At 43.1% G+C, this 14297-nt stretch overlaps 2 protein-coding genes across 4 annotated transcripts in view; one reads left to right on the top strand and one right to left on the bottom strand.

The window, feature by feature from the left end:
• LOC308099321 (uncharacterized protein) overlaps positions 1-28 on the bottom strand; it is a 33310-nt gene extending 33282 nt beyond the window's left edge. For both annotated transcript variants that reach the window (XM_080448047.1, XM_080448046.1), the window contains exon 1: positions 9-28. In XM_080448047.1, the coding sequence (XP_080304173.1) occupies positions 9-22 (14 nt within the window). In that variant the 5' untranslated portion in view covers positions 23-28. The remainder of the gene's footprint in view (positions 1-8) is intronic.
• A 1406-nt stretch (positions 29-1434) lies between these two features.
• wipf2b (WAS/WASL interacting protein family, member 2b) lies at positions 1435-13238 on the top strand. 2 transcript variants are annotated; one of them, XM_080448028.1, is made up of 8 exons: positions 1435-1646; positions 3154-3248; positions 5326-5458; positions 8434-8547; positions 8934-9569; positions 10377-10598; positions 11750-11851; positions 12538-13238. In XM_080448028.1, exons 2-8 carry the CDS (start codon positions 3183-3185, stop codon positions 12588-12590), a joined length of 1326 nt encoding a protein of 441 aa, XP_080304154.1. In that variant the 5' UTR covers positions 1435-1646; positions 3154-3182; the 3' UTR covers positions 12591-13238. The 2 variants fall into 2 exon arrangements, with proteins under 2 accessions (XP_080304154.1, XP_080304153.1); XM_080448027.1 differs by having other exon boundaries at positions 5326-5626.
• Positions 13239-14297: the final 1059 nt, after the last annotated feature.

The raw sequence follows: 14297 nt of genomic DNA, 5'->3' as shown, positions 1-14297 counted from the left end.
GAGCCTACCGTTCCACGGCCATTTCTGTTTTCAAATATCGGCGGTACAGTGTGTGATGTGATTGGAGCTTAGAGTATGACGTATCTGCTCGTGAGGGCCTTTTAACCAACCAATGGCGTCCGCTGGTGGTTAGCGCCCGCCTACTATATCCGGTCATATACACGCACACACATGTGCACGCACACAAACTGTTTCCGTATCCGTTGTGGGCCAGATGTGCACACTGCAAGTAAACCAGTCACATTTCCATGAACACTTTATAACCCTTTTTATTAATTTTGTATTACGCACTGTGATGTAACATTACATCACTGGATGTTACATTGAGTTTTTCCCTCAACATCTTCGTCTACTTGTTTATTCCAATTGAGGATAGATAATATGTACATGCATCGCAGTGGTATTATTAATGACTGTATATTATTATACAGTATATATCTTAATTTAAATGATCAATTCATCATTATATATATATATATATATATATATATATATATATGTATATATAGTGTATATATGTGTGTATATTTATGTATTTATTTATGTATTTATTTGTTCATTTTAATTTATTTTTTATTGACAAAATATTAACAAAAAAAATACAAAATAACAGGACAAACTGCAGTTACAATACAATAAATGAAGAGGTTAGGCCTATATAGACTTTATTTAAGCAATAGGCCTACCATATCCTTCACAGATTCTTCTGGTTTTCATCGTTTTAGTGTTTGTACAAACGTTTTAAGGTTTCTAAGTAGGATATGACAATAATATGGCTTTAAAACAACAATATTTGGACGTTGTTTAGCAAATTTAGCATTGAATATGAAATTGAGTTGATAACATACATTTTGTCTACCCTTATTTTAGATTTTTTTCAGTCAGTTTAGAATTCAGTCCAAATGACACATGCTGAATATGCATTCTAAAAGAAGAGTCAATTTTGGAATTTATGAAATTATTAAGATCAATCCAAAAGACATGACAGTAAGTACAATACCAAAATAAATGAGATATTGTTTCGTCAACATTTATACAAAAAGAACCAAGTGTGTCAATATCTTATATGTTATAGCATTGGTTCTCAAAGTGGGGTCCGGTGGGGTCCTTGGGGGGGTACCAGCTAGGGGGCCCCCAGCAAAATTAGTAATTATTGTGTTACAATCATTTTAACCACTTTAACCATATTTTATACTTTGGCTATTCAAAAATAGCAGATCTACAAGCTCATGGCACCGAGTGCCGCCCTATGAAAAATCCCTGACACAAAACGCTTTTTTGTGACAGGGGGTCCGCAGCCAAAAAAAAACATAATTTGGGGGGTCCTTGACATGAACAAGTTTGAGAACCACTGTGTTATAGTATGACGGTGTGACGGTGATGCATGCAGTGACAGACAGTCTTGTCATCATTCACAGCGGGGTGCAGCAGAGCAGCAGCGCTATATTTCCTCTGCTCTCTTCTTGTTGGCTGTACAGAGTAAACCTGCAGATATCCATGAATGATGATGATGATGATGATGGCTACTGAATGCAGCTAAACAACACGGCCAGAGCTACAACAACATTGTAACACCAGTTAATAACTACAACAATGAGTTAAATGACCAGATCTGGACCCATGAATGGACCGATAACACATCGCAGGTCGGTTATCATGGATGATGGATATTGTTTTGATGAATGTGCGTTAAATGTCCCCCCCCCGCTGCTTTGTTGTTATGGAATGTTATTATTATTGATTATGATTTAATCATCACGATAATTCATTTTAACAGCTGCTTATCCTCTCAGTTGTTGTGATAATAGGAGAGAGGATCTTTGAGGGTTTTTCACACCCGGTGTGTTCATAACGTTGCAGTATAACAGTGTTATAAAGCTTCAGCTATAGCTGTCTGTCTGTCTGTCTGCAGTGATTTCCCAGCCAGCCCAGGCCATTATTGATGATGGCGTGTGAAGCTAACGATGCTAGCTAACTCGGCTAAGCTTGCCATGATAACCCCAAGATAACTTGAGCTGCAGCTTAAGATGCTTTATAATGTATATATAACGTTACGTTTACATTGGAGATGATACTAGGGTTTTATTGTAGAAAGTTAGCTTTTGCAAACCCCGATACACTGAGAATTTAAGCTAATGGAGAACCAATCATGCATTGGATACAGTGTTAGCTTCCTAGCTTTTGGTTTTATTTGCACAATTTTAGCTAAAGAATGTGAATTCAGTGATTATCATGGTAGCAGGGGGGGGGGGTAACATATACCAGTGGTTCTCAAAGAGGGGACTCGTGGGGACCACCATGAGTCCTCGAGGAGCGGGTTCCAGGGGGTCCCCAGCAAAATTAGTTGATATAGCATCAAAATCAGTTTAACCACTTTAAACCTATCCTATATACACATCAGCTATTTGAAAATAGTCGATCTACAAGGTCATGACGTCTGAACATATATAGAATATTTCCGAAACATTGTAATAACATTTTTGATTGATTGAATACTTTATTAACAGTTTGCAAATAGTACAGTGGTAGATTGTACAATGGTGCTGATAGTATCCTCAAAAATACACAAAAAGGCCTATAGGGCTTGTTTTCATTGTGGTCCTGTGTCTTCAATTCATCAAGACATTTAATATACAAGACATCATCAACACTATAGTAGCAATAAAACATATATATATTATGTACAGTAAACGGTTTGGGGGTGGGGGGGGGGTCATTTCTGAAGTTAAGCTTTAGACTTTACTAGGTCCAGTTACAATTTGCAGACAGGTGCTCTTTTATGGCAGTTTTGAAGGAGGGTAAGGAGTCACACTTTTTGATGTCTGGTGGAAGGGCATTCACCATTTTGGTGGCATAGTAGTAGAACAAATTTAACCCCATGTTTGTGCCAAATCTGGGTTGAACGAGATCAGTGGCGCTCCCTCTGGTGTCGTGTGCCTCTGTGTGTCTTTTATGTTATTGAACTAGTTTGACAGGTACATGGGTGTCTCTGTAGTCTAGAAAAACGTTTTAGAAGGATAGGCTGTGTTATAGAAACTGTGTGTGTGTGTGTGTGTGTGTGTGTGTGTGTGTGTGTGTGTGTGTGTGTGTGTGTGTGTGTGTGTGTGTGTGTGTGTGTGTGTGTGTGTGTGTGTGTGTGTGTGTGTGTTACAGGTCAGGACCAGGACAGTAAAAAGAGCAGGATGCCCATTCCTCCCCCGCCCCCTCCTCCCCCTGGGGGTCCTCCACCTCCGCCCACCTTCAGTCAGGTAAGCCATGCTGCCACCTTACACGCGCACGCACACGCGCGCACACACACACACACACACACACACACACACACACACACACACACACACACACACACACACACACACACACACACACACACACACACACCGAGTTAGTGTGGGGAGGAATTAATTGGCATAACGACTAAATTGGGGAGAACATTTTATGAAAAGCTCCAGCAACACACTGTGTGTGTGTGTGTGTGTGTGTGTGTGTGTGTGTGTGTGTGTGTGTGTGTGTGTGTGTGTGTGTGTGTGTGTGTGTGTGTGAAAGGGTGCAGACACTGCTCAGCCATTGCCCTCTACCTCTTTCGGACTCTTCCTTCTTGCTTTCATCCACGACTCTTTGAGATTTCAAAACATCTTGGATACGTCATTCTCTTTTTACAGCAGACATCCTTGATTTCCTATGTTGTTATGTCCCATAACAACATAATTGGTTGGTAAACCAACAAACCATTCGCAAAGGCACACCATCCATGCTTAGTATGAACAGTTCAGATCATAAGCGTAGCTTCCGTTGGGCCACTCGAGCCTTGGCCCAGTCAATGGAGCTCTTGCCCAGGCTAGCTGCTGAAAGACGGAGGCGAGAAAAAAATCTGCTCCACCGACAACAATAGATAGAATTGGCTGCCCCATTCGCACCTTTTACCAAGCTTCAGAAGCTGCCGACTCGTGCATATTAATGCCCATTGTGTGACCTGTTAGGTACTGTAGTATGTAGGTAGACATAGTTCAGATGTCCTGAAGCAGTCCAAAAGAGAATGGATAATGGTCCTGGGATTCATGAATTAAATTACAGAGGTGACGTGACTTGCGACTGTGCGTGTTCGTGTGCGTGTGTGTGTGTGTGTGTGTGTGTGTGCGTGCGTGTGCGTGTTCGTGTGTGTGTGTGTGCACTCACTCGCTACAAGTGACAAAGTCACAAATTGACTCAGAACCAACCAGTAGATTATTAACACAGTATTATGGTGCTAGGCTGGGAGAGTGTGTTGTTACTGTTGTTTTATGGTCGTTTTATATTGACTGAATGAATGACTTTGGAATGGTTTTGACACCCACAACTCAGTTTCATGTGATATTACATAATGCATTATATCGACTTACTGTAGGGCTGGCGGCTGGGCGATGTGGACAAAATATAATATCACAATATTTTTGAACAAATACCTATACACAATATAAATATCTACATTGTGACTATAGAAACTCTTATCGGCTGGCTCGTTATCCAAATCCGAAAGCCACTGTGAGAATATGTATCAGGCTATAGGCTCGATTATTGCTGGAATCGATTGATGCTTGTCTCTCTGTTAGTTAATGTTGCTCGGGGTCGTTGCTGGAACTGAACTACCGAGGGGTGTTGAGCCCCTCTTATAATGCTGGATGGCGGTCCTGACATCACTATGGTGATGTCAGATAGTGTCAGACGTCTCTATATATGGAGCTGCCTATGTTAGTTATGCCCAAATATGGGACCATGACGTCAGTCCTGGACGTGATGGTTATGTCTATACATGGAGTTTCTGGGAAGGGTTCGCTGATGTTAGACTCCGTACATATGGCACGTTTAGGTCTCTATGACGACGTTGCAGGTATATCGTCTCCATCTATGGGGATCTCCATATATAGGCTATTGCTGGCAAATATGCCCTGAATGTTTTCTACAGTGACGATAATATACACTTTTGCATACATTTTTCCAAATTTGTCCAAAATAGCGGAAACGGTTGATCTACTATAGATCTGCTATTTAAAAAATTGTTGACACATTTTGAAAGTATAAAATAAAGCTTAAGTGATTAAAACCAGGAAAAGACAAAATGTTTGCCATATCACATTATTACGATATCCAAAATATGTAATCTCATGGTCTTATTGGCCCAGCCCTTTATCAACATACACATCCCTCTCTTCTACCTTTTCTCTCTCTTTTTTTATCTCGCTTCCCTCTCTTAATCCCCCTCTCTTTTTGTACCCCCAACCCTCCTCAACTACCTCCCACTTCTGCCTCAACCCTCCCTGTCTTTCTCTGCAAACCCCCCCCACTCAACAGGCCAACACCACCCCTCCCAAGCTGAACCGAGAGGAGGCCAAAGGTCGCGGTGCCCTGCTCTCCGACATCTCCAATGGCACCAAACTGAAGAAGGTGGCGGTGGTGAGCGACCGCAGCGCTCCCCAGCTAGAGAGTAAGACCCAAACACCAAAGACAGCTACAACACCAACAGCAGTAGATCACCCATACATTCGGTTATTCCAATACTTAAGTCAACCAAAACAGGAACAACCGCAGCAGTCCTCCCCAGAAGAGCAGAAGAAGGTGACCAGCAATAGGAGCGCTCCCATATCGCTAGAGAGTAAGACCACACAATGTACTGTACGCACCGATAGGCTGTATGCAAGATGCAAGGTTGTATTTAATTTGGATTTATTTACTTATTTTAGCCAGCCTTTCCATACGTTCCCTGTCCAAAACCGTATCCGCTGGGGCGTTGCTCGGGAATGCTATGACTGTAGCTGTTTGCAAGGATAGACAGCTGAGGAGGCGTTAGAAGGGGCTGGGCGAATCAGGGCCATAAATACCTTGATGTTGATATATTGCATTGTGGAAATAATTTACATTTTCTTTTTTAATTTGTAAAAAATAGCGATATAGAAGCCCACAACGTGTCACATTGTGACGTGTTGTGAGCTTAGATTGTCTATTTTTGGCAACTTTTGACAGTTTTTTTAAAGTATAAAATACCATGAAAAGACAGCCTTTTGCCACATAAATCTAGTATCATATCCCGATATTATATATAATCGATATATTGCCCAGCTCTAGGGCTTAGGATGACATAACAGAAGTCAAAGTGAAAGATTCAGAGGGTTAATATGGAATCATTCAAATGGCAGGTTTTGATATTATTTCTGACTTACTGTATGGTGTATTACACCAACGTCAGCATGGCATCTTTTAATTTAGTAGACTGATAAAAAACATAATCGGCCTCAGGTCTTAATGGGTTAAGAAACTGAATTAAACTCTTTTGAATTCATAGGACATTAGCTAGTTTGTAAAAAAGAAAAGAAAAAGAAAAGTAAAGAAAGTTAAACGTTAAAAGTAAGGTTGTCTCATGTAAACTGCTCATCATAGTAGTATCTTCTGCTTTGTTATACTGTAGATTCACATGCACTTAAAGTAATACGCTCAATTTTGATGCAAAGAAAGAGCAACTCTTTCTAATATTAATATTAGCAACTCTACAGAAATGACCGTGGCCAACTTGAATCTTATGATACTAGGCTACCACGTAACAAACTAGAATACCAGAACTAGAAATCAGCTCTATCTCAGGTGAAATATCACAGCTGGGACACAACACATCTTTTACACGTCACTTTGCTTGCGTCTACATATTGAACAACATTATTTCAAATATAAGGATTAGAGCTGAGGAAGTTTGCCTCTCCAGGATATCATGCTTAATTTATGCTCTGTTGTACGGCTGTGTCGCTTGCCAAAAAATAGCGATATATGACACATGGTGAGCTTGTAGATCGACTATTTTCAGTAATCGACACCATCATACGACAAAGTATAAATCAGGCAGGCTTCATGCATTTGTTAATTGAAATGAAATAAGATACTGAGTTACAGTAAGATGCCCTCATGTCTTCATTAGGACATTGGTTCATGTCAGTCTGTTGGATGCATGTATGTGTTTTCTGTAAAGCTTCAATTTTGTGTTTTAATGTCGCTGATTAATGTCACCTCATAAATGCTTTATTATTATTATTATTATTATTGTTATTATTATTATTCGCTGTCATTCTTATAATTAACCAAATTATTATTTACTGTTTTAACAAAGTCAAAATGAATTAAGAGTTGTCTGCCTTGTAAACATGGCACATCTTAATTCTCAAATATTTAGGATCTGTCGAAAGACTGGATTTGTTGTGGCTAGCTCCCTATTTCTCCTCTACCACAGCATTCAAACTATATCATAGTATTAGAAAATGTATGTACAACGTACACCGTTAAAGGAATGTTTTTTTTAAAGTTCCTTATGGGAATATATAAAGGCTCAATTGTTATTATTATTTCATAATAGACAAAAAGGACAAGTACTGGAATAGCTGGCAAGAAAAAAAAGTTGTAAGCATCCTGCATAGAGGCTATTGATGTTATTTTTGATCATGCTTGTTAGTGTCTTTGTTCATGGACGTTTCCTTACATACAAAATACATCATGATGCAAGAGGGAATGCAAAGTGGAGCGGGTGCTTATAAAATGTCCGTTGTTGTCCAGTTTGACATCATACGAAGAGTGTCAGTACAAACAGAGATATTTCATTCGACATTGAGACGTCTCACTGCAAACTGATCGATAAGTAGGTTAGGTCACAACAAAGCTAAGGGGAGTGAAATATTATTCAAAACAAGACATTTCAGTTGTTGTTATTATTATTAGCATAGCACTGACAAACGGCTCCACGCGGTCGATAACTGCCTTTTTGTTTTTGCTGTTTCACCGAAGTGGACGACCGCATGGTGACAGAATGGACCTAAGACATATTTAAGCACCTGATTCAAAGTACAGCATGTGTGTGTATATATTCAGTACCTTAAGGCTCGAAACTGCACAAAATATATATAGCTTCACTGGTTTCTATTTTTGCATTTCAATCTCAATATATTTTGCAATACACATTGATGTGAAGTTTTACACACAGAAAAAATACCCTCAAATTAAAGATTTAAATCTCTTGCAAATTATATTGGATTGCCGTTTTTAGTTTTGCAATCTCCTGCATAATTGTTCACCCTAATAATATCCTGTATTCTACTTTATTGTAATATGATATGTTTTACCACTGTTTGTCTTGTTGTGTTCTGTCCTTTTGATGTCAAACGGAGCTGCCTGGGGCCGTAAACGATTCATAAAATTTTACTCATCTCACTGCATCCCATCTCGTGTCATCTCATCAAACATACAAAAATACATGACATAGCACCGTGGCATGCTCTCACCACATCTACCCATTCAAGTAGCATTGATACGATAGTGAGTGAAACCTGTAGCTGTAGTTGCAGTATTAGCATAGCATAGTAATGGTAGCAGTGTGCTGGTAGGGCCTCAACACTTGACTCATTGTCCAATGGTTGTGGTTCTCAGAGTCTAAAGGAGGTGGGTCTGGAGCCGGGTCAGCCAATGGCAGCCCTTCGGGCTCTGTTCCACCAATCGGAGGGCTGTTCCACGGAGGCGTTCCCAAACTGCGTCCAGTAGGGGGTGAGTAGCTGATTGGTGAGCTTACACCCGGTGGGCGTTAAGGGTCCGTTCACACCAGACACGATGACTGTAACGATAATTATGTGAGCGTCCACACTGCTGAACAAGAGTGTCTCCGCCTCCGTGACGCTGGTGCTGAAAGACACATACATTAAGCTATATGGATAATCTGACTCTGATAGTTGGTAGGCTACCAGGCTACCAGATGTCACTGTTTCTGTCGTTCATCCAATCACTCTGAAAGTGATCCAAACGATATCGCTCACCGCTATCGTCGTTACGGTTGTGGTGTGGGCTCTGCCATCCATATATTTAAAGTTATCGTTATAGTCATCGTTCTTGGTGTGCATGGCCCCCAACGTCTCATTGACGTATGCTTGTTTCAGACGGATCGACCGGTCGCTCGCCCTCCACCCGAGCCGCCGCCCCACCCCGCCCCCCCAGCCATCGTCACGACGACGCGGACGGCCCCTCCTCCCAGGCCTCGTCGCCCACGGAGACGGCGCGCTCCCAGCGTCCCTCTCTCCCCAACCTGGCCTCCTCTCCCTCCTCTTCTCCCACCGGCATGAAGCACTCCTCCTCCGCCCCTCCCCCGCCTCCCCCCCTCTGTCGCCGTGGCAACGCCCCCTCGCCTCCCATCTCGTCCTATAACAGGGAGAAGCCCCTCCCGCCCACGCCCAATAGCACTCCGCCTCTGCCCGCCAAGCCGCCGCCTTCGCCCGGCAACAGCAGACGACCGCCGACCTCCGGCGGGAACCCTGCTTCCTCTTCCTCTTCTTTGGCTCCTCCCCCTCCGCCGTACCGCGTCGCCAACGGCCCGTCCAGCCCCGAGGCGGCGCCCGAGCTGCCGCAGCGACACAACTCGCTTAGCAACAAGAGGCCGGCCCCTTCGCCGGGCGGCCACACTCCCACTAGAGGCCCCGCCCCTCCTCCCCCTCCCCCTCCCTCCTCCCCCACCCCCTCCCAGCAGGGAGGCAACAGACCACCGCCTCCAGTGAGGGATGCCCCAGGAAGAGGAGCAGGTAATGACAACAACTTTGTTTATTAACCCATTGAGACCTGAAGCCGATTCTACATGTCTCCTAAATCCCAACAGTTTTCTGAAAAACGTATGTTTCTATATCAGTGGTGCTCAATCTTTTTCATGTCAAGGACCCCCAAAATTATATGTTTTTGGCCGCGGACCCCCATCAAAATATGTTGTTCCAGGGACCCCCAGAAGCAAAGATTTGAGTTAAAAATGTTCGCTTTAAAAATATATATATTCAAAGATTTGCACACATTTTCATGATTTTTCAAAAATAGCAGATCTATAAGCTTGTAGCGCGGCACTCGGTGCCGCGCTATGAGCTTGTATATCTGCTATTTTTGAATAGCCTAAAGTGTAAAATAATGCTTTTTAGCTCAAATCGAAAAATGACACAGTTCCAGGTCTTAATGGGTTAAAGTGCGTAGACCAGTGGCAAGCAATGACACTGAGTAAAGTTACAGTAGATAAAAACAAATGACGCAAGGTGTGTGTGTGTGAAGTTGAAGAAGAAAAATCCACACACCAAACAGCTCCTGTAAGGATTTTTTTTCTGCTGTGAAAAGCAGATTTTGCAAGCTCAAAACGCGTCGCTTCGCGCTGCGTTTTCAGCTTGTAGATCTGCTACTTTTGATACTTTTATGTGACGCTGTAGTATGATCAAGTAGGGTGTTAATTTACGGCAAAACGCAAAAAGTTAGAATATGGAGATTCTGCCCGACAGCAACTATATGCATTTTTGTCACTAAAAAACTCTTTATCAATGAAAATATGGTGCCTGTAACATCTCTCTCCTTCCCAGCTCCACCGGTACCAGGCCAGCCGTCGTCCAGGGCCGGTGGGCGCGAGGCTCCGCCCCCGCCCCCGCCTCCGTACAGGACGCACGGTAGCCCCTCCCTGTCCTCAGACCCGCCCACGCGGGGGAAGCCTCCTCCTCCTCCCTCCCGCACCCCCGCTGGGCCTCCCCCGCCTCCCCCTCCCATCCGCAATGGACACTCTCCCTCTATCCCTCGTTCCTTTGTCGGTGAGTCTGCCTACCTGTCTGTCTGTCTGTATGTATTCTGTCGTTCTAGCCACCTGTCTATGGTCTCTCTCTCTGTCTACCTGTCTCTCTGTATTCTTTCTGTCTGTCTGTCTGCCTGCCTGTCTATCTCAGAATCAACTCTATTGTCACATCAGAGGTTTCTAAGGTCCAAAAAGTAGCAGGAATGTACAGGTTTTAGACAATATGGTGCAACAATAAGGTAGAAAATAACTGTTGGTGCATTACATAAGGTGCATCGCTATAACGGTAACAGATATGGGGCATAGGCCTTCGTGCAAGAACAAAATGACATATTCCACACGAGGTAAAACTAAATCTGCCTCTCCCTGTATTCTCTCTGCCTGTCTGTCTGTATTCTATCTATCCCACCTGTCTGTCCTCTCTATCTACATGTCTGTCTGTATTCTCTCCATCTGCCTTTCTATCTGCAGGTATGTTTTCTGTATATAATTTAAGGACGACTTCAGCCATTTTCAAACTATCCTCATATAATTGGTCCTCACTAATGCTCATGATAATATGGTACCATTTTTGTCTACTCAGTCTGTGTCTCAGAGGAAGGCCTACCGGTGACATCATCAATGGGGAATCCAAGCGAATAGAAACTAGAAACTGTAAAGTTAGCATGCTATAATGGAAGCCATTGTTCTCGCATTAATACAAAATTAAATACAAAATTTGAAATATTGTTTGAAAAGAAAAACCTGACTAACGGTGATGTCACTGGGTTTCTGGAATCTACACAGTCCTTCTCTGAGACACAGACTGAGTGCACAACAATGGTACCACCATATCATCATGAGCATTAGTGAGGACCAAGTATATGAAGATATATATTGAACATGGGTGAAGTCGTCCTTTAAGAATCAATCATATTACTTTGTCTATATGTGTCTTTGAACACGGACACCAAACCTCTCTGAAAAAAACAACGAAAAACTCTCCCCTGCTTCATGCTTCTATCCTTCCTCTTTGTCTCCTGTCCTCCCTCCTACTTCCTTCCGCTCTGCTCATACCTTGGTCTGCTCTCTCCCTTTCCCCCCCCTTCCTCTCCCTCCTTACTTCTTCTATTCCTCCATTTCTGTGTCGCCGGCCTCTACTCATTTATCTTTACTGTCTTCTTCTTCCAGACGACTTTGAGTCCAAATATTCCTTCCATCCTCTGGATGACTTCCCTGCTCCGGATGAGTATCGGCATTTCGCCAAGATCTATCCTAGCAAGGCCAACAAAGGTATGAACACACACACACACACACGCATACGCACGCACACACACACACACACACACACACACACGCACGCACGCACGCACGCACGCACGCACGCACGCACGCACGCACGCACGCACGCACGCACGCAGTAACAGGAGTCTCCTTGTCTCTCCAGCTCTTTATTAAACAGAAAATGCATTTTCGTTTCAGTTTCAGTTTAATTTCCAATTTTATCCAATAAGGATAGAGAAGTCCATCAGGATATAGATTAAACAAGTGAAATTGGAAGTGATGACACTAAGAAATGAGCAGACAAAATTGGAACTGGAACACTATAAAAATTAAGCTGATAAATGGGTACTTTCTCCTGATTGGCTGAGGTTTTGTCACCTACCAGAAAATGTATTTTCTGTTTATTAAAGAGCTGGAGAGACGGGGAGACTCCTGTTACTGAACACACACTCTATAGCAATGATTACTATCAGAATATAGTGCTTTAACCTTTTAACAAAATACTTTTGTTTTAACCAAAAAATATCACTTACCCTACCTTTAATTTGGTATTACATATTGATAAAATAAGGTTTTACTGTGTATTGACACACACACACACACACACACACACACACACACACACACACACACACACACACACACACACACACACACGCACACTAACGTGTCTTTTGTCTTTGTGTTTGTTCCAGTGATGAGAGGAGGCCCTCCCCCACTGCCTCCCCCTCCTCCTTTGGGGAGGTGAACCCTGAAATATCAGGACCTACCACCTGGGCAGGAAATGTTTTACACACACACACACACACACACACACACACACACACACACACACACACACACACACACACACACAGACACAGACACAGACACAGACACAGACACAGACACAGACACACACACACACACACACACACACACACACACACACACACACACACACACACACACACACACACACACACACACACAGACACAGACACAGACACAGACACAGACACAGACACACACACAGACACACACACACACACAGACGTACATATAAACACATACATACACCATCATCATCTATCTCATCTACAGCATTTGGCTTCAAGCCTGTCCACAAAGACTAATATCACTTCCGCCTCGTCAACGCTCACTCTCTATTGGCTGCCCGGGACTGTAAGTCCCAGTCTGCCAGCATGACGGACAGCTGGGAGAGCCATTCCAACGTGTCATTCCACCACCCTCCGCCAGGAGGAGGGATCGAAAAGGATAAAAGAGACTTGAGTTTTGAAAGATCATGCATTTTATTTTTCTTTGAAACGAATGGAACTTGACATTTAACAGAATGAGAACTTTTAAAAGACGATTGTGATTTTGAGGAGGACAAACGCTGGATTACCAGAATGACTTGTAACGCCTGATTTAATGGTTTGCGGAAATAGCATAGCACAGGCTCATAACGCGGTGCATGGGTGTGCAACACCCAAACACTACTAAGTATAAATCAGGCATAGCTCTGCTGCAACAGCCACTGCTGTTTGGGCTTCTCGTTCTGGCCAACCTGCCTGTTGGTTCGGCGTTTTTTTGGGCTGTCGTCGCAGTGGAAGTATGGTGTGGTAGCCCACGGCAGTGCAGTGCAGGGCAGAGCCCTATATATCGAAACTTAATTCAGGAACTAACAGAGCCTTCAGTGGATTTGGGGCTCTGGCTGTAGGATTGCGTCATTGGCACTGATAAAAATGATTATTTTCATGTGTGCGTGCAGTATAAATCGCTAATGAAAAGCCATTTCCTCTCAGCGGCAGGGTGGTTTGGTGGTTCAACAGCATCCGCGTCAAAGTGCCCTTGCTCCAGCATCAATCTGAAAACTCGCCTCAGCAGCAGGTAAATGTTGAGCAGTGTTAATGTAACCATAGAGCTGGATGGCAGAGTGAATAAGCTTGGTTAATCATTGGAGCCAACAGATTATAGAAAGGCAGTGAAGGTAGCCCCGAATAGTGGGGCTATAGAGCTTAATTTATGCTTTGCGCGACAAGTGTTGAACGACGCATTGCACGATGAAAGGATGACCTTCGCAGAGGGTGTCCAGGACCACTTGAAAGATTTAAAGTTGCAGATGCTGTCATAAAATGTTGCGTACTCTGATTGTTTGTAAAGGCAAAGTAACTCCTGTTACCATGGAGATGCACAAGACTACGTCCGCTTCCTTGTTTATACGCTGTCTGCGAATCGCAGAAAGTACCAATGCTCAAAACTCGGAACATTGTGAGACATGTGCAACGTCTCATCCGACACTTTTTGCGCCAAGCATAAATTGACGTTAAAGCCTCCCTTAACGACGGGATATAAGACTGGACGTTCCCTGATCCAGCTCCCCCTGCCTCTCGGAGTAAAAATAGATGTCTATTTTATAGTTTTTCTTCCTCACTGTGTGTGTATGTCAGTTAACCGTGTGCTTACTGGCCCA

The sequence above is a fragment of the Gymnoscopelus braueri genome (assembly GCF_963280865.1).
Source record: "Gymnoscopelus braueri genome assembly, chromosome: 13".
Taxonomy (NCBI): domain Eukaryota; kingdom Metazoa; phylum Chordata; class Actinopteri; order Myctophiformes; family Myctophidae; genus Gymnoscopelus; species Gymnoscopelus braueri.
The sequence above is the reverse complement of the archived record's forward strand: the minus strand, read 5'-3'. Positions and strand labels throughout refer to the sequence as shown.

What these genes read in the sequence shown, in the direction of transcription:
- wipf2b (XM_080448027.1), top strand. Translation starts at nt 3,183, where the DNA reads ATGCCCATTCCTCCCCCGCCCCCTCCTCCCCCTGGGGGTCCTCCACCT. An exon ending in CGCTCCCATATCGCTAGAGA is followed by an intron (nt 5,627 to 8,433) that starts GTAAGACCACAC and finishes TGTGGTTCTCAG; the next exon opens with AGTCTAAAGGAGGTGGGTCT. An exon ending in TGCCCCAGGAAGAGGAGCAG is followed by an intron (nt 9,570 to 10,376) that starts GTAATGACAACA and finishes TCTCCTTCCCAG; the next exon opens with CTCCACCGGTACCAGGCCAG.